The sequence below is a fragment of the Emiliania huxleyi genome, assembly GCF_000372725.1.
Source record: "Emiliania huxleyi CCMP1516 unplaced genomic scaffold EMIHUscaffold_1, whole genome shotgun sequence".
Taxonomy (NCBI): domain Eukaryota; phylum Haptophyta; order Isochrysidales; family Noelaerhabdaceae; genus Emiliania; species Emiliania huxleyi.
The window spans coordinates 997,869-1,016,064 of record NW_005202428.1 but is presented as its reverse complement, the minus strand read 5'-3'; the positions used below and the strand labels follow the sequence as shown (position 1 = coordinate 1,016,064).

Here is an 18,196-nt window from a genome sequence, read left to right as displayed (position 1 = left end):
GTCAATGTCAGCCAGTCACGCATGTGTGCGCGATACTTTGTTATGGTCCACCCCGGTCAGAGAGAGGGCAGGCGCCCCGCGCCGCCTCTCTATCTATCTTTTTACCACCACCAAACACACACGGGGGCTGGGGACGTGCACGGGCCAAGCGGCGCGCTGCCAGGCGGCCTCCTAATCCGAGCTGCCGTCCGAGTCGTGCCACAAGATCCCTCTACCACAGGATCGGGGCGACGGCGGCAGCAAGCGGTTCGTCTGCTGCCGCCGCCGCTGCTGCGCGTGCGGCGCCGGCGCCGAGGCCCGCTCCCAACAGTGATAGCAAGCGAGCAGGCAGGCGGCGAGGACGGCGCCGGCGGTGAGGTAGTAGGCATCGGTCGCGGTGAGGTTCGGCGCGGTGAGGTACGGCGCGATGCCGATCACGGCGCTGCTGCCGGCCGCCGACTCGACGGTGCCGGGGCTGCTGCAAGGCCGACCCGGCTCCGGGCGGCAGAAGGTCCCGTGCAAGTACTCTGCCACCGCGCCAAGCTCCCAGCGCCGGCCGCCCGCGGTATACCGCGGCCGGCACTGCGGGCAGGCGGCCGGCGTTGGCCTGGCGGGGCGCAGCCAGGGGGTGTGAGGTGGTGTCGGGGCTAGTACGGACGGGAGGGGACTGGGCGCTCTCCTGCGCGACACTGCTGCGAGCAACTGTCTAGAGGGTGTCTAGGGAAGAAAAAAGGGAGGCGCGCCACTGCTGCTTGGGCAGGCCCAGCCGTAGCACCTGGCTCGAGAGATCGTCAGAGATCCTCCAGATCGCCCGAGATCGCCCGAGATCAACAGAGGCCAGCCGAAGTCAGCCGAGAACGTCCGAGGTCGGCCGAGCTAAGCCGAGATCGTCCGAGATCGCCCGAGATCGGCGAAGTTGGCCGCGGCACCTCGCTCGCCGCCGACGCGTTGAGGCGCGCGTTGAGGCGGTTGTGCGCCTAGTGCATGATTTGAGCGGTGGGGTGGGGGTGTGGTCTCGGGCAGTGCATCGGAGCATCGCGTGAACAACAGGGCTGCGAAGACAACTACACGTGTGTTCTGACTGCAAGGAAGACGAGGCTCCGTGCTCCGCATCTAAGCTATGAGCCCTCCACAGCCAGAGCCGTGCCCCGCTCGCCGTGCGCACGCCATCGAGCGGGTCGGCCTAGAGAATGAACGAAACAAGTAAGGCCTGCTCATGCCAACACCCGCTGAGCGAACCGTTGGGGAATGTCTGCGGGACGTCGCCTGCTGCAGGTGTCTGTGGGCAGTTGTGTCGTGGGCTCGCACCTCGAGGTTGCTCATCGCAAGGAAATGGCGCGCGCAGCCCTGGCAGCCGAAGAAGAAGCGGACGTAGCTTCGGATCGCACGCAGCGCGGCGACCCCCTGCGCGTCTGTGCGCGCCTGCAGTTGGAGAGGAGGGCAAGTCTCGGGTGCTCTCGGGTGCTCTCGGGTGCTCTCGGGTGCTCGGTCCCGCCTGCGCGAGGAGGGTGTGGAAGAGCAACCACAATCCGCACGGGTACCCGCGAGCGTCCGCGCTCGCGCCACGACACGCAGCCCACGCAATCCCCCCAGCGGGCCCGCCTAGACTCAGTCCATCCATGAGGGACGACTTCATCACGCCGCCCACGCGGCCGCTACAGGCGCGGCCACGCCTGTCGGCAGCAGCGGCGCCTCGATCTCGCCGAGCAGCTCCTCCCACCGCTCCGGGCTGATTGCCCTCTCGTGTGCGCACATTGCCTCAAGCCTGCGGTCGGGTCGAGGTCGAGCGGTCAATACACCGAGAGCGTGATCTCGTGCACTCTATCCGGAGCATCCCGCGAGTCCACAGCTGCGACTGCAGTGCCGACTTCACGCTGCGACTGCGTGTGGTCTCTAGCTCCACATAGCAGCCAGGTCTTCTACTCCGCATCTAGGGACTCGAGCCTGCCCATCTGCTGCCTGTTGGGCTCCGCCGGCAGCAGAGCGCTCAGAGTCGCTAGCCACTCGCGCAGCGCGCCTTTGGGGAGGCTCCGAGAGACGCTTCGGAAGGGCGTCGCTGCATGAACACTGGAAGAGACGCTCGGGAGGCGACAGCACAGCCGGGAGTCAGCCTTGCTCGTGTGTCTGTGTGCTCCAGTGTGTGTCGCCTGTGTGCTGCCCGCGTCCCATCCCAAACGCGCTCGTGTCCCGACTCTGTGTGCTTCGCCTCTTCCCCATCTGGCTGTCTACCGCACCTCTCCGCGCCTCGTCCTGCTCGCCGATGGCGACGCCGACCACCTCGCGCTGCAGCCCGTACACAACCGCCGATGTCACGTCCTGCAGCGGCACCGGCCGCGAGAACGCCTCTGGCGGCATAGGAAACGGCTCCTGAGAGGGCGAGGGCGGAGGACTGATCAGTAGTGGCGGCGGCCACTCCGCGAGGCGACGGCGGGCTACCGGACACGTCCAGAACGCACAGCTGTGTGTGGACTGTGTGAGGCTGCGGCGCTGTGTATGTCGGCAGAGCGACTCGGCCGGCGACAATGCGCAGCGTGTGTATGCGCGCGCGCGCGTGCGCGCGTGCGTGCGTCCGTCCGTCCTCGGCGCTACGAGGTGTGTGGGACGGACTATGAGGTGTATGCGACGGACTGACAGAACAAACACCGCCGCTCGCGAGTCGGAGCCGCTCGGCAAACGGACGGTGGCGCAACTGCCGCCGCCGCCGCCGCCGCCGCCGCCGCCGCCGCCGCCGCCGCCGCCCAAGGCGGCGAGATCGCGCGACGCCTTGAGGAGCGCTGCTCCCGAGAGGGGCGTGGCCGGAGGCGCCTTGAGAAGCTGCAGAGAGCCTGAGGGTGTGAAGACTGGGGGTGGGGAAACAGAGCATGTGCGGGGATTCGGCGCATCACGGTAATGCGAGGGCGGCTCAAGCGATGCCCAGGGCGTGCATACGGCGGAATGCAGCTGCGCACGTGCTCGAGCGCTGGTTGGAGTACGCGGATCAGTGTTCAGCATCTGAATGGCGGGCCCGAGGCAGCGGCAGCGCGGGCCGCGGCGGCGTTCGCCGCCGCCAACACGTCATCGAGGACCTCGACGGCGGACTCGCAGCCGTGCCCGCAGGTGGCGAGCTCCTCGCCCGTTGGAGGCGCACCAGCCGTGAAGACGCGGACGCTCGGGAAGCCGCTCACACCCATCTCTCTGCAGAGGACGTAGTCGGCGACGCAGTCGACAGCGCCAAAGGTGAGCGCCGGCCGAGCGGCGCACGCGCCCGCCGCCGCGGCCTTCCACACCGGCGCAAACGCCTGGCACAGCAGCGGTAAGTCATGGCTCGGTACTCTGTTGAGGCGGCACGGCGCAGACTCTCCTCCTTCGGCACCTGGCAGTGGCCGCACCATCCGGCAAAGAACTCGATGGCAAAGACCGTGTGCGGCTGCGCCTGCACCTGCGTGAAGTCGCGAACGAGCTGTACGTAGGCGTCGCCGGTATACAGTGCCACGACGCAGGCGGCGAGCGCGAGCATTATTCTGTGACAACCCTCGAGGCGTCGGCCCCCAGGAGTTGTTGGCACGGCCGCTTTACGGACGGTTTTCTCATCCATCCTAGCGAAGGCCCGAGACTGCGCCGGCCTCATGAGGCGCATCGTCGCTGCGGGGCACGAGCTATGCAACCACATGCCGCACGATCCTCGGCGAGCCCGCCTTCGCCGCCGATCTTCGCGCCGCGGAGGAAGCCCTCCCTCGCGCCGTACCAACCGCAACTGCCGCCGCCGTCAGCAAGGACGTGGTTCCGCCCGCCGATGGGCGCCATGTCGTGCGCGATGGCGCGCGTGCTGCAGCGGGAAGGGTACTCACCCCTCCTCGGCGACGTCTTTAGGTTTAGCAACGACGTCTTTGTGGGGGGCGGAAGGCGGGGGACGCAGGCTGGCGCCGCGACGGTGGCGTGGCATGTGGAGTACTGTGCACGGCGCACCAAGCCGGGGTCGGTGGTCATCTTTCACGTGCCGCGGGCGCGTGATCGCCTCAGCGTGGTGCCCATCACGACGGGTTTCCTCGAGTGGTGCGAGAGCCGAGGCCTTTCCTGCGTCACCGCCTCGGAACTGGCGGCGTCGCACGTTGGAGCAAACAACGTGCTGCCGTAGCATGGCAAGGGGAGGGGAACTCTGCCAAGACACATGTTGATGAGGGGTGGCAGAACCTCGAGGGCAGACTCCCAGCCCACGCCGGGGATTTTTTATATTGTTTTGTCCTCGCAAAATTCTTTCCTCGCACGAGTCGCTTAGGCGGCTCCCGTGGTGTACCTGTGTTGGTGGCGCATTGGTGCCAGTTCGCGCCAGTCCCGTGCCCCAGAAAGAAACAAAGAAAGAAAACAGATATCCCATGCCCTGCGAACGCGCACCCCCGGGGCTAGGGCTCTCTTGCCCGCAACCCGATGCCAATCATCCGGCCCGCTGGGTGCGCTTCTGAGCTCCCCGGCCCTGGATGTGCGGTTAATGACTGCACTCCAAGTGCTCCAAGTGCTCCCAAGGGAGGGAGGGGTCCCGTGCCCCGTGTTGTGAGCCCCGCACTTGGAGCACTTTTAGTGCAGTCGGTAGCCGCACGCCCAGGACCGGGGAGCTAAGAAGCTCGCCCAGTTAGCCAGACGATTGGGATCGGGTTACGGGCTAGAAGAAAGAGAAAGCGGATACAAAACAAGAACACAACGCACTCTCTCACATTACAAGGGACATTCTGCAACGTGCAGTGAGGAGTTCAGGCCGGGGCCCGAGCCCCTAGGGCGACAAGACATGCGCATAGGGCGGTGAAGCGCGGTGGGCAAGAAAGAAAACGGAGAACCCAAGGGGGGGATGGGAGGACGGCACGCCGCCACCACACAGGGATTTTAAGCAAGGGAGGGATGGGAGGACGGCACGCCGCCACCACACAGGGATTTTAAACGGGCTAGAGAGCTTCGTCGGCCGAGTTGTTTCTTTTTTCTCCTCAGCGCGAGTTCGCGGAAGTCGTGCCTGGCCGCTGGTGCGACCTCTTCTTCCGCGCAAGTGCGAGGCACGCTCGTGCAGACCTCTTCTTCAAGAAGAGGTGCGAGGACAAGGACCTCGCTCGTGCATGTCGTCGTCGTCCCAAACGCCCGAGCCGTCTTACCGAGTGGCGGCTCGCTTTTTCGTGAGCGGCCTCCCTATCGCCCTAGTCGACGGTGCTAAGCTCACCGTGACGGCGCTGACGGTGATGCAGATCGGGCACGCAGCTTCGTCCGCAACACCTCTCGCCGCTGCGACCCTCGGCGTGCTCACGTTCAACGTGGCTGGCAACATGATCCTCACAGCACCGCTGTCTGCCATGGACACCATCGCGCCGCAGAATTTCGGAGCCGGCAACGCTGTGGGGGTCGGACTCACTGCCCTGCGAGCAGTTATCACCGCGCCTGCCTTCCTCTTGCCGACTGTGCCGCTCTGGATCTTCGCCAGAGAGATTCTCACTGCCCTCGGCCAGCCGCCCGACGTTGCGGCCCTCGCGCAGACCAACATGCTCATGCTGCTTCCCAGCCTTGCCCCCTGGCTCGTCTTTGAGGTATCGCGCAAGTTTGTGTACGCGCAAGACGTGCAGTGGCCACCGCTGCCGGCTGCGGTCATCGGCCTGGCCACCCACCCGGTGTGGCTTGAGATGACGAGAGGATTCGGGCCCTCCGGGCCCATGCTCGCACCGCTTTTCACATTCTCGGTCATGGCTGCTGTCCTCGTTGCCCTCATCCGGTGGCGGGTGCCGCGTGCCGCCGCCGCCTGGCCGCGTGCGGAGGGGCGAGCGGCCCTGTTCGGCGACCGAAAGGCGTGGAGGCACTTCCTGGCCACCTCTGCCGCCTCCCTCTTCTCGCTCACCGAGTGGCTCTTCTGGGAGGCCGTCTGCTTTCGCGTCGGCGCGCTGGGAACGATCCCGCTCTCAGCCTATTCTGTCGGCTACAGCCTCGAGCCGTGCCTCTTCATGCTCGCCATCGGTCTCTCGACGGCGCTGACCAACGCGGTGGGCGGCCACCTCGGCGCCGGCCGTGTCGCGGCGGCGCGGCGCACCACGGCGATTGGCGTCGGCGTCGGGATCGCCACCGTGTGCGGCTACTCGCTCTTCGCCTTTCTCGCCGGCGGCTCGCTGCGGCGTCTCTTCTCCCGCGACGCAGAGGTCCTGGCCGCGGCGGCAGAGATGTGGCCGTCGTGGTCCATGTTTCTGCTGATCAGCGGCACCTTTGCGCTGCTGCTCGGCCTCGCCAAGGGGTTGGGGCAGCAGCGGCAAATGGCCGTCTTCGTCGTGTGCGTGCTCTGGCCGGTGGGGTGTCCTCTGGTGTGGCTCGCCACCTGCCCCGCCCGCGTCTGGCAGATGCTCGCTTTCACCTACATGTTGCTCTCGGTGGCGATGGGACTTTGCGCGGCGTGCACCGACTGGCACAAGCTCTCTGCGACTGCCATAGCGCACAGCCAAGGCAGTGGCGGGGCCGCATCGTGCGCGCCGGCTCACACGCCCACGCGTTGCGAAGGGGGGCTGGCGGCGGTGGACGGAGCCAAGGCAAGCGGCGCCACGCTGGTCGGCCTCGATCTCGAGGACTCTCGGACCCCGGCTCCCATCCCACTGCCACTCCCAGTTGCCGTCGCCGCGGTCTAAATACTCAATCTCAAACCGAACAATCAACCGCTGTTTCGTGTTATAATACTACATGCACTCTCTCTCATCGCTCGTCCAGCCTCGAGCTCATCCAGCTCCAGCAGGCTGCGCCGCCAGTGCGGAAAGCCGATCTCTTTCACTCGTCACAGCTCACATCACACCGGCCTAATGCGTAATGGTATAAATAATGCCGCGTCGTCCGTCGAGTGGGCCGACTCGAATCACCTCGAGGGCGGTCATATCGGTCTCAGGTCTTCAGTCCCGATAAAACTTGGTCGACCGTGTGCAGCCTCGCCGCCGACGCTGCACTGGAGGAGCGGGAACGCAGTGGCCGCCGGTGCGTTGAGCATGGCTCGCAGGCACGGCCGCGACGAGAGGGCGGTGTCGAGCTCGTTGTACGAGCGAGGCTCGAGCGCGAATGTGAGGTTATCGGCCGTCACCTTAGTCAGCCTCGCCGCAGCCAGCTCATGCCCGGGTCGAGGCGCGCCCGCCGCCTGCGCCGGCGGCGGAGGCAGCAAGCCGAGCGCGCGATGCAGCGCCGCCAGTGCTGCGCCAGCGTCGGCCTGGAGGTGCTCGTACAGCAGCACGTGCACGCTGCCCGAAGCGCCCGTCGCGGCGGAGAGGACCTGCTGCGTAACCTGTGCGCGCTTGTAGACCTGGCGGAGCACGCGGCTCGCCGAGAGCCGCAGCGCGGAGAGCGGCGCGCGCGCGGCGCACGCGGCGTTGGCATTCCAACCGCAGCCAGCCCTCCGGAGCGCCGAGCCGTGCAGGACCGACACGGCCCACTTGACGAGGTTTGAGCGAAGGAATGCGACTACAAGCGTGTCAGGCCACGCGCGCAGCACCCTATCGTACGGCAGCGCTGGACGATGATGTGTCGGGTCGACACTGAAGCCGAGGATTGCACGTGGCCACGGGCACGAAGCCGGGCCAGCACCGGCGGAGCAGTTAGCCTGACGTGGGCGGTCGAGCAGCTGCTGCAGGCGTTGCGTCGGCCGCGCGAGGCACGATGAAAGGTGCTGAAGCTTGGCCTCGACAGGCTGTGCTGCTGCGGCCGGTCCGGAGAGCGCCTCCTCCGTGATCCAGGCGTGGTGTGGAGCCGCGTGGACCAAGAGCCGGGTGAACCAGGTGGAGCCGGACCGGTCGGCCTTCATGATGACGAGGCGCTTCATCGCCGTGTGTTGCTCAGCTCGACTCGGTCGTCATGGGCGATTGGCGCCCCACCCGTCGGGCGCGAGTCCCCCACGGCCCCGGGATATCCGACGTGTGTTCCGTCTCGGCGGGCGCTTTGGGCGCCAGGCTCTCCCGCTTCTCATTTTTTATTTTTATTGAGTTCATTGATGAAGGGACGTGCGCCCCGGTCGGATAGGAACAGTATATCATGGAGACCCTTCCCACCAGCGCCGAGGATCTTCATTCCGGCAGCGTCCGTTTGGAGAACCTCCCTGACACCAGCGCCGAGGATCTTCATTCCGGCAGCGTCCGTTTGGAGAACCTCCCCGACACAAGCGCTGATGCTGACCTTCATTCCGGCAGCGTCCATTTATCCGAGAGTCGGAGCAAATGGGTGGAGGTCCGAACCGCCATCAGGAAGCGGGAGTGGGACTCCTTTTGGGAGTTCCCGCTCGACACTCCTCTCGGAACACCGGCCGCCTCAGAGGCGGGCTCACCGCAACCCATACGCAAAGACGGTGTGCCGGCTCCAAGCGCCCCTGAAGAGAAGAATGCTTCAAACAAGCCTGAGCCGAAAAAGGGTACCGCCACAACCCACATCTCTGGCCTTCGCGCACTGCTGTCATACTGGATCGTGGTCGACCACATGACCAGTTCGTGGAGGCCGACACCGACTGAGACTCCCCAGGAGGGCCTTTTCACGCTCATACTTGGCCGTGCCATTGTGCCCGTCCAGTTTTTCATCGTTCTTTCGGGCTTCATCACCCACCATGCGTATCGGAAGGTCAAGTATTACGACGGGCACCAGATTGTTTGGAGCCAGGTCGCGCGCTACAATTTCAAGCGATTCGGTGGCATCATAGGAGCGTACTACCTCACCTACTCTCTCATTCTAATTGTCATCATTATAAGCCAGAAGTGGGCGCTTGAGCAACCGGGAGCGATCGTGTCCGTGGTCCTGAGCGTCTTCCTGCTGCAGTCGTGGTATCCGCTCGAATGCACCGTGCCGAACGGCTCCGCGTGGACGATGTCGACGCTTGCCTTTGCGTGGGTGCTCTTCCCACCCATTCAGCACTTTCTAAAGAAGAGCGGGAGTGGTCGTCGCGCTTTTCTCCTCTTCCTCCTCGCGTCCATCGTCACCGTCGCCCCTTGCGCGCTCTACGTGATCATCGAGGGGCCGGTGGTCAGCCACCACGCCTATGACTTCCTGTACAAATTCCCGCCCATCAGGCTCGCCGATTTCGTCCTTGGCATGACCGCAGCGGAGCTCCTCGCGCAGACAGGCGACGCAGGCTTCGTCAAGAGACACAAGCTCAAGATTGCAGTCGCTGGCGACTTGCTCGCTTTGGCCATCGTCGCTACCGTGGCTCTTGCGTTCGTGCCTCCGGAAGGGCGCTGGCCTGGCTTCGAGCAATGGGCGAGGTACGAGGAGGAAGGTAGCAGGTATGAGGTCTTCTGGATCAGCGCCGCCGGCCCCTTCTTCTCCCTGTTTCTCTGGACCTCGTGCGCTGCCGGCGGCGGCATCGCCCACGCGTGCCGTCACCCGGCCCTCTCCGCCATCGGCGACCTCGGCTTCCAGGTTTACCTCTCGCACAATGGCTTTGTGCTGTCATTCTTTACGATTCTGCATGCTGCGACCGATGCGCTGATGGCAGACGAGGGCATCCCGAGCGACTATGAAGCGTACACGCCGGGCGCCTCCATGGCGGCTCTACTCACCATCTACTTGGTCGCCGCTGTCATTAAGGGGTTCGTCGACGACCCCGTCCGACGCAGGGTGCACGGGTGGGTGGACCGGCGCTTCCCTGCGAAGCGTGCCTCGCCCAAGGTTGCGGCTCTCGAAACTATCGCCACGCCTCCGCCTTCAGCCCCGCCAAAGCCTGCCCGCGGTGGCGACGAGACGAAAAGGAAAACGCGGGTCTCGGCGGACATCGAGAAGTCGAGGAGTGGCGTGTAGCACTTGGAGCACTTGGAGCTATGTTAAGTTATTCAAAACGGCTTGGAACGAAAACACACCGAAAAGGTCACTGCAAAGGTATTCGTACCCTCTTGACTGGCCCTCTACTAGTACACATATCAATCATCCCGCACCGCCGTAGCGTGAGGTGCAGTCACGGACTTCGCGGCGTGAGAAGGCCCGGTCGACGCAGCGTGCGAGTGCCGGGTTGCTCTGGGCCGTGTCGGCAGCCCTCTGCCGGTCGGCGTCGCCACCGCCGAGCGAGCCGCTCCACAGAGAAAACGCAGCCACGAGCACAGCCACTCCGCCAATCACCTGCACGTCACCAGAGTCCCACCAGGCCAGCTCTTCGTCGCCGGAATCCGCAGACACGCGCCGCGCAAACGCAGCGCGGAGATCGCTGTCGTCTTCATCGAGGCGGACGGCTGGGGCCCGCAGCGAGCCGGCGCGGGGTGTCAGCAGCGGAGGCGTAAAGGCGAGGTGGGCGAGGGTGTGGAGACAGAGCATCAGATTAGGTGGCTCGGTGACCGTGCACGGCGAGCGCCTGCTCAGACGCGGTGTTTTATTTGCCTAGAAATCTCCTCCCGGGTGGCACGCCGCCACCACACAGGGATTTTAAGGAGAGGGGTGTGGTGCGCTAGCCGTCGCCCGCCCTTGGGCGTCCGCCTCTTCCTATCTCTCTTCGCAGTCTCTCGCCGATTCTCGCTGCAACCTTCATGCCACCTCGCGGTCTCCCCCTTCTCGTCGTGCTCTCCCTTGTCGCTTCTTCCTCTGTCGCGTCGCTCTCCTCTGCCTCGTTCTGCGACGCCGCCGCCGCCTGCCGTGCCCAGTGTTGTGCACTTGGAGCACTTGGAGTGCAGTCGGCAACCTCACATCCAGGGCCGGTGAGCTGAGAAGCGCATCCAGCGGGCCGGATGATCGGCATCGGGCTACGGGCTAGAGCGAGGGAGTTTTGTTGAAATTCTTTTACTGTGAGGACGGCTTCTATTAGAAGCCGTCGTCCGCGCTTTGCCTGTTGTGTGAATCGTGCAGAAAGAAAGAAAGAAAACAGACTAGAAAACAGACAACCCAAGGGAGGGATGGGAGGACGGCACGCCGCCACCACACAGGGATTTTAAGGAGAGGTGTGTGGTGCGCTAGCCGTCGCCCACCCTAGGGAGTCTGCCTCTTCCTATCTCTCTTGTGAATCGTGCGTGTGCGAGAGTTTGCGCCTGTAATTTCTTTTGAGCTTAGCCTTCGGTGTAATGAAACAACGCAAGGCGGACATGGCATATCGCTCTCGGGCCCACAGACATCCCGCACACTCGCCGCACACCCGCCGCCCCCGCGCGCGCCCCACCCCGGCCGGGAGAGAGGGGAGTGACAGTTTTGGGATAAAGAAAGAAAGAAAACAGACAACCCAAGGGAGGGATGGGGAGGACGGCACGCCGCCACCACACAGGGATTTTAAGGAGAGGTGTGTGGTGCGCTATCCGTCGCCCACCCTAGGGAGTCAGTTTTGGGATGAGCAAGCCCGAGTGACTTGATAATTTCTTTTACGGTGTTTCGGCCAGATTTGCAAAAGCTCGATGGCCACAGTCTCGCCCGCCGAGCGGCGCGCGCTCGAGAGGAAGGAGGACTGGTCGCAGAAAATCATCGACTTATCCTCCGATCTCGCCCGGTGCATCACGGAGGCTGACCTGCCTCCCCTCAACCTCGTCTCGCCGCTCGGACGCAAGGCGTCCGAGGAGGTCGCTGAGCTGGAGGATCTCCACCGAATCCTGCAAGCCGAGGGCATTCCAGGCCTCCGCGCCGCGCTGAAGGCCCGCGAGCTTGAGCGCAAGGGAGCTTGAGCCGCATCGTGATGTTCAGGAGCGTGATCATTGCAAACCGTGCGCTAGTTTCCGCATGCAGTGCCAGCGGTGGAGAGGTGAGTTGGTAGGTCCCCGTGAGATGATTATTTGATGAGGTTGCAAGGAACTTAGTCGTTGCCGGTTGGGCGGCGCGTTCCGGCGTCGGCGTGCGGGGAGGACGCGCCGCGCGCACCGCCGGCAGGCCGGAGATAAAGCCCCGTCCGTATGGGCCTTTTGATGGGGTGCGGGCCCGGGGGGCCCGCGGGCGGCGGCGCGGGGGCGGCCGACCCATTCCCAGCCTGTGGCGAGTTGGGGCACAAACCAGTCTGGCAGGTGTTGAAGACTTGAAGTTGCCTGTGGAGGTTTTCCATTCGCATTCTCCAGTGTTTTTTGGGCAGTGCCGGGGCCTCCCGGCTCCCGCCGCGGCCGGTGGGCGGTGGCAACTAGACTCGCGCGACGCCTCCTACAGGATGCATCACATCGTGGCGCACGCGCAGGCGCAGCCGGTGCGGCTCGCGCCTGAGCTGCTGAGCTGCGCGCTACACGAGCTCGGCCGGCGCACGCGCAGCGAGCGAGGTGCCTCGCAGGAGCTGGCAGTGAGCCGAGCGGGCGCGCGGCAGAGGTGCTGAGAGAGAGAGAGAGAGAGGAGAGAGAGAGAGAGGGAGAGAGAGAGGGAGAGAGAGAGAGAGAGAGAGAGAGAGAGAGAGAGAGAGAGAGAGAGAGAGAGAGAGAGAGAGAGAGAGAGAGAGAGAGAGAGAGAGCTAGTCAATTATGATTGTGTGCAAGAAACAATGGTCCTCGGGTTACCCTCACCGGGCAAAATTCAGTGAGGTCGAACTCGTGCGTCCTCGGCCATGCCTGGTCAGAATCGAGTCGCGCCCAGCTCGACGGATGCGGTCCGACAAGGAGCCCATCAGAAAGCGCGGCCGAGTGGCCGTCGCTCTCGTGTGCGTCGCGCTGCTAGCCGTCGGAATCGCCGTGCCTCTTGGCGTCTTCCTGCGCCCATCCTCCTCATGCGAAGATTATACGGGGCCGCTCGACGAGAACACCATCGCTGTCTTTGGCTCAAGCGTCTCGAATGGCTTCATGTGCAGCGGCAACTGCTCCGGCCGGGCACGCTCCTCGTTGAGCAGCCAGGAGGCGGACCTCGGTGGCTGCTACCAGAGCCGCCTACGCGTGTGGCAGCGCGAGCACAGCGGCCGCTCCGTCTTCAACAACGCCAATAATGGTGACTCGACGGCGAAGCTGCTCAGGCGCTTCTGTCAAGTCCTCTCCTCGCGCGCCCGCTACGTGCTCTTCGGCCTCTCGCTGTCGAACGAGGCCAAGCGCATGGGCGCGTCGGAGGTCACGCGCGAGGTTTTCGATGCGTACCACGACGGGCTGGTCCAGCTCGCCGACCGCACGCGAACAGCCGGAGGCTATCCAGTCATCGGAAGCTGCTACCCGCGCTCTTCCGGCGGCGGCGGAGAGGTCACAGGCATTGCCATGGGCGGCGGCGTTGGCCTCCTCACGGCGGTGGTCATCGCGTTCTTCATGTGGCTTGTCCTGCGGCGGCAGGGCCTCCGCCGCCCCCGGGGCGCCGCCGCGGCCTCCGGGATCGGCGTCGGGATCGGGGTGGGGCTGGCGGTCGGCTTTGCCGCTGCCGCGGCCGCAGCGTACAAGGAGTACACAGCGGATGAGTACGCGCTGATCCGCGAGATGAACGTGCTGACGCAGACGTCGGAGGCGCTCGGCCAGCCGCCGGGCGTCAACTACCTCGGCGCGCTCGACGACGGCCACGGTCGCATTGTGGAAGGCTTCTTTGCCGACGGCGGCCATCCCAACGACGCCGGCTCGACCGAGATGTGGCTCGCCATCGTACCGTCGCTGTTTGATGCCATCAACGCGGGAAAGCCGTCTCGCGTCGCGCGCCAGGATGCGTCGGGCAGCACGGGCTTCGTGAGCGAGGGATCGGAGCGCCGCGTGGCCTTCACGGTGCCTGCGGACCAACCGATGCACTCGTTCACATTCGCCTTTGCGTTTCGGTGCTCCACCGACTGCATTGGCGCCAGCGTCGCTTCGGTCTCACAAGCACCGGTCGCCCCGCAATCGGCGCGGGCGGCCGTGTCGGCGCCACATCCGCTTCCGGTCGCCCCGCCGTCCGATCTGAAGATCGGCATCGACGCGTCGGGTCAATTGTCCACCACAGACGAGCGGAGTGGCATTGTCGCTGCCGCAGGGCCGAGCCTCACCGACGGCGACTGGCACTACGTGGCGGTCTCCCACTACTACGCGAACGCGAGCACCAACTACTACGTCGACGGCCAGATCGTGCTGCAGACGCTTGAGCGGCGCGTGCCATCCGACTTCGTGCTCGCTTGCTCAAGCAGCGCCGCACTCTCGTGCGAGTACCGCGACATGCTCATCTACCGCTCCGCCAGCAACGGCGACGAGGTCGCCTTCCTTGCCGACGACACAAGGCCGACAGTGCTGCAGGCGAGCCTGGAGGTCTACGCGCCGCTCACCAACTCCTCCCACCTCGCGGCCAATCTCGCACAGAGCCTGTCGGAGGTGATTCTGGATGGGTAGCCGCGCGAGGAGCGAGCCGAGGACTGCGGTGCCGGTGTCGCCGCAGATGGAACCACACGCCGCTCGCCGGGGAACCCCGGGAAAAGGTTCTGCTTCTGGGTCTTCTCCCGCTCACATCTGAGCCGCAGTACGCCGTGACGGCCGTACGTTGTCTGTGCATACTGTATGGTAGACTTTTCTGGAGCGTTAACGTTCGTTCTTAGAGATCCACGTTGCGCGCCGCCTCGCACATCGGGTAAGAGTTGTTTATTCTTGAACGGGACCGACACACAACGACAATGCGGCCGGCCGGCATCACAGCCCGTTCATCTCCCGGTCCAGCTGCGCCATGAAGCGCTGATTCTCTCGGATGGTGGCCAGGCGCTGCCGCTCATACTCGGAGAGGAGCAGCCCGTTCTTGTCGCGCAGCGGCAACCCCTCCTCGTCGAGCTCCTGCACGGCTCGCGACGCATCGGCGGCGCGGCCGCCTCCACCTGCGCCTCCGCGCCCGCCGCCGCCGCCTCCTCCGCCTCCGCCTCCGCCTTCCCTGCCCCGAGCGGCTGCCTCGGCGAGCCGCGCCATAGCGGCGGCGTGGCGGGCCTCGGCCCCCGTCCGAGACCGGTCACGCGGCGGCGGTGGGGGCTGCGGCGGCGGTGGGGGCTGTGGCGCGGCGCGGGTTGGCCGCGGTGCGTTCCCCTCCTCGCCCTCGACGTCGGACGACGCCCCGACGCGCGACCGCTTGGGCCGCGGCGAGCGCTCCTCGCGAGCGTACCAAACGTCCCAAGCGAGCGCCGCGTCCTCTGCCCCGGCGGCATCGGCGGCGAGCAAGCCCCGCCGCCGCTTCGCGATTGGCTCGAACTTGCCCGGGGGATGCGCGGGGCGCTCACGATGCGAGGCGCCCTCTGCGAGCCCCGCCCCCGCCCCACCACCCGCCTCCCCCTTCTCCACCGCGCCACTCCCCTCTGCCGCCGCCTCCCCCCCCTTCTCCCCCCCCTCCACCGTCTCCTTGTCATCCTCCGCCACCTCCATCACCTCCCCCCACTCTCCCTCCCCCTCCCCCTCCCCCTCCCCCTCCCCCTCCTCCTCCTCCTCCTCCTTCTCTGCCGCCGCCCGGGTCCGCGCCAGGTCAAGCGCCGCCTCAGCCGCGGTGCGCCACCGTTGCAGCAAACGGCCTCGGAAGCAACCAGCGAAGAAGTCGTCGCCGTCTGCGGACTTACGCTTGACGTTGACATACCCCGTCTGCGATGTGCCCGGCCTCCCACCCGAGCCGCCGAACGCGGTTTTGACGAGCTTGCCGGGGTGCACCAGCGCCGCTTGCGTGCCCGACGCGACCAGCTCGAGGCCTTCGGCGCGCGCGGTCGCCTCCACCTCCTCGCGGCTCGGCGGCGGCGCCTCAATGCCACGCTGCTGCCGCTGCTCGAGCTCCACCTCGCGCGCGCACGTGGCCCTCCCGACGTAGCGCGCAAAGACAAGGGCCGCGTGCTCACGGGTGCGCGTGTATGCCAGGATGCGTTGCGCGCCAAAGACCTTGACGCGCACCTCCCAGCAGCGCACCTGTGGACGTGAGCACAACGGGCCTCTCCTCACCGGCGGCACGCGTGAACAAGGTCTGTGAACCTCGAGGCGCGGCGCGCAGCGAACCTGGCCCAGCGCCGAGTACTGCGGGTAGACGCACCGGAATCCACTCGCCGCCTCGCCGCGCACGAGGGCGAGTCCCTCCGCCTCTGCCGCCGCCAGCGCCTCCTCGGCCGAGAGCGAGCCTTCCCGCTGCAGCTCCAGCAACGGCCGCATGTTGCCCGCCGGCAGCTCCGCCGACTCGTGCTCACCCGCAGAGAGGCGTCGCCGCAGCCGCTGCACCGCCTCGCGCTGCCGCCTCGCCGACCCCGCCACGCGCTCCTTGGCGGCCGCCCCCGCCGCCGCCTCGCCCGCCTGCTCGCACTCGTTGCAGTACCAGTCCTCGTCGGGTGGCGCGGACAGCGCCGGGCGCAGGCAGTAGAGGTGGAAGCCTGCGGCATGAAGACACCAGAGTCAGCGTGAACAGTGTGCCGTACAGCGTGAGAGCCGTGTGAATACGCGGGCCACGAATACAGACGAATACAGACGAATGCAGCCGAATGCAGCCGAATACAGACGAACACGTGTCTAGCTGAATATGGGAAACAGGATTCCGCATCTTAGAGTGGAAACCGCGGTCGCAGCCGTGGCCCGCGCCGTCGCCACAGAGCAGCATCGCGCCCTCGTCGTCTACACGGCCGCAGACCTCGCAGAAAGCCGCGTCGCTCTCGTCGCCGCTGTCGCCGCCGCTCTCGACGTCGCCGTCGGTGGCGCTGTCGCCGCCGCCGCCGTCGGTGGCGCCGGCACTGCCGTCGTCGGTGGCGTCGCCGTCGCTGTTGCTGACATCGCCAGCCACGCCACCGGCGGCAGCGGCAGCGGCGAGCGGCACCGCACGTGGGCGCGCCTTAGCCGCGCGCCACCTCGTCCCCGCGCGCACGAACAGGCGGAGCGAGACGGCGCCATCCGGCCGCGGCCGGAGGCTCGCTCGCACCGGCCGCGCGGCTTTGGCGGCGCGCCTGGCGGCCTCCTTCGCCTCCCTCTCTCGCTCGCGCGCCGCCTCACGCCTCTCCCGCGCCGCTTCGCTCGCCGCCCGCCGCTCGATGCGGCGAACAAGCGACTCGACCACCCGCGCAACCTGAGATCGAGATGCAGCCGAGATATAGCCGAGATACAGCAGAGAGACAGCCGAGAGACCACCCGCGCAGCCTGCCGCCCCTCGCTCCTCTCCGCTCGCAGCTTGGCCGTCTCTGCGCCGCTCGACGAGCAGCCGAGCTGCGCCTCCGAGCGGCGCTCGTGCGAGAGGCCCTTGCTCGTCGCTGCCCCGTCCCGCTTGCACATCGACGCAAAGTGCTGCTGCACCCCGGCGCAGGTGCGGCCGTTGGCAAGCGCCGCCGCAATCTCCGTCCAAGTCCTGTCCTCCCGGACGAGCCGCTGCAGCTGCTTCTCCTCCTCCGAGCTCCAAGGCGTCCACGGCCCCCGCACTGCGCGCTTGGTGCCGCCCTGCACGTCGCACGCCGCCGGCGCGGCGTCCACGCCCGATGTGCTCATCGCGGCCTTCCGCACGCGGCCGCCGGCTTCGCTGTCCGCGCTGCAGGCCTCGTCGCCCTCCCCATCGGCCTCCGACTTGGCCGCCTTGGCGGCCTTGGCGGCCTTTGCCCAGTTGGAGATCAGCGAGGCGCCGCCTGGCTCCTCGTCGGAGGAAGCCTCGAGGTAAGACACGGGCCGCTCGCGCTGCCGCACGGGGCGCTGCAGGGCCGCGGGGAGCTGCGAGTCGGACCGAGGCGGCGGGACAGGAGGAGCCCACACCGCGTCGCCCCCCTGCGCAGGTACACAGACGTGTCCCTTCTTTGGCTGGCCACAGACGCGGCACCGGTAGTCGCGGCAGGGCGGCGGCGGCGGCGGTGGCTCGGAGGACGACCGCCGGCGCCACGCCTCCAGCCTCCATGCCTCGAGCTTGGCTGCGTCGTAGTACTTTCGAGGCTTGCGGCTGCCGGCCGAGATGCTGACGCACGCCTCGGGGTGGCACTCGGCGAAGGATCGGATGGCAGAGGGACTCCGCAGGCAGCTGAGGCGCCTGCGCGCCTCGCTATTGTCAATGTGGCCCTCCGGTGCCAAACCTGGCCCCTCGCCAACGGCACTGCCGCCGCCCGCAGCACTGCCGCTGGCCGCACTGCCGCTGGCCGCACTGCTGCTGGCCGCACTGCTGCTGGCCGCTGCACTGCCTCCGCCCATGCTGCCTCCGCCCGCCACACTGCCGCCGCCGCAGCCGCCGCTGCCGCCAGTCCCGCCGCCGCCGCCGCCGCCAATCCCGCCGCTCCGCCCGCCTCGCTCGGTTCCGTCACCACCCTGCCGGCCGCCGCCTGGACGCTCAAGCTCAGGGGCGCAGCCGGCCACCCCGGCCGCCACCGCCTCCACCACCCGCGGCTGCGCCACCCCGCCGGCTGCGCGGGCGTACGCCACCGCCGCCCCCACCGCCGTGTTGAAAGTGCCCAAGTACACCTGCCTTCCGTCCACCCTTTTCAGCGCTTCGAAGCGGC

The 18,196-nt window shown here is 66.7% G+C and overlaps 6 protein-coding genes across 6 annotated transcripts; 4 read left to right on the top strand and 2 right to left on the bottom strand.

Annotated features, from left to right (window-relative positions):
- Positions 1-171: 171 nt before the first annotated feature.
- On the bottom strand, positions 172-3,475 carry EMIHUDRAFT_194106 (hypothetical protein; the record flags this gene model as incomplete). The annotated part of the gene is made up of 8 exons (XM_005794051.1): positions 172-586; positions 1,113-1,162; positions 1,288-1,401; positions 1,639-1,744; positions 1,918-1,996; positions 2,214-2,346; positions 3,045-3,153; positions 3,246-3,475. The coding sequence occupies 8 exons, from the start codon at positions 3,473-3,475 to the stop codon at positions 172-174; spliced, it is 1,236 nt and encodes a 411-aa protein (XP_005794108.1).
- A 1,702-nt stretch (positions 3,476-5,177) lies between these two features.
- EMIHUDRAFT_94915 (hypothetical protein) lies at positions 5,178-6,596 on the top strand (the record flags this gene model as incomplete). Its single annotated transcript, XM_005794050.1, has 1 exon — positions 5,178-6,596. One exon carries the CDS (start codon positions 5,178-5,180, stop codon positions 6,594-6,596), a length of 1,419 nt encoding a protein of 472 aa, XP_005794107.1.
- Positions 6,597-7,800: 1,204 nt separating this feature from the next.
- EMIHUDRAFT_194102 (hypothetical protein) lies at positions 7,801-9,726 on the top strand (the record flags this gene model as incomplete). The annotated part of the gene is made up of 2 exons (XM_005794049.1): positions 7,801-7,946; positions 8,187-9,726. 2 exons carry the CDS (start codon positions 7,801-7,803, stop codon positions 9,724-9,726), a joined length of 1,686 nt encoding a protein of 561 aa, XP_005794106.1.
- A 1,554-nt stretch (positions 9,727-11,280) lies between these two features.
- On the top strand, positions 11,281-11,933 carry EMIHUDRAFT_431765 (hypothetical protein). The gene has a single exon (XM_005794048.1). The coding sequence runs from the start codon at positions 11,295-11,297 to the stop codon at positions 11,556-11,558; it is 264 nt and encodes an 87-aa protein (XP_005794105.1). The 5' UTR covers positions 11,281-11,294; the 3' UTR covers positions 11,559-11,933.
- Positions 11,934-12,449: 516 nt separating this feature from the next.
- Positions 12,450-14,126, top strand: EMIHUDRAFT_194099 (hypothetical protein; the record flags this gene model as incomplete). The annotated part of the gene is made up of 2 exons (XM_005794047.1): positions 12,450-13,100; positions 13,221-14,126. 2 exons carry the CDS (start codon positions 12,450-12,452, stop codon positions 14,124-14,126), a joined length of 1,557 nt encoding a protein of 518 aa, XP_005794104.1.
- Positions 14,127-14,357: 231 nt separating this feature from the next.
- EMIHUDRAFT_431763 (hypothetical protein) lies at positions 14,358-15,144 on the bottom strand. Its single transcript, XM_005794046.1, has one exon. It carries the CDS (start codon positions 15,132-15,134, stop codon positions 14,421-14,423), a length of 714 nt encoding a protein of 237 aa, XP_005794103.1. The 5' UTR covers positions 15,135-15,144; the 3' UTR covers positions 14,358-14,420.
- Positions 15,145-18,196: the final 3,052 nt, after the last annotated feature.

Coding starts and splice junctions, on each gene's coding strand:
- EMIHUDRAFT_431765 (XM_005794048.1), top strand. CDS start 11,295: ATGGCCACAGTCTCGCCCGCCGAGCGGCGCGCGCTCGAGAGGAAGGAG.
- EMIHUDRAFT_431763 (XM_005794046.1), bottom strand. CDS start 15,134: ATGGAGGTGGCGGAGGATGACAAGGAGACGGTGGAGGGGGGGGAGAAG.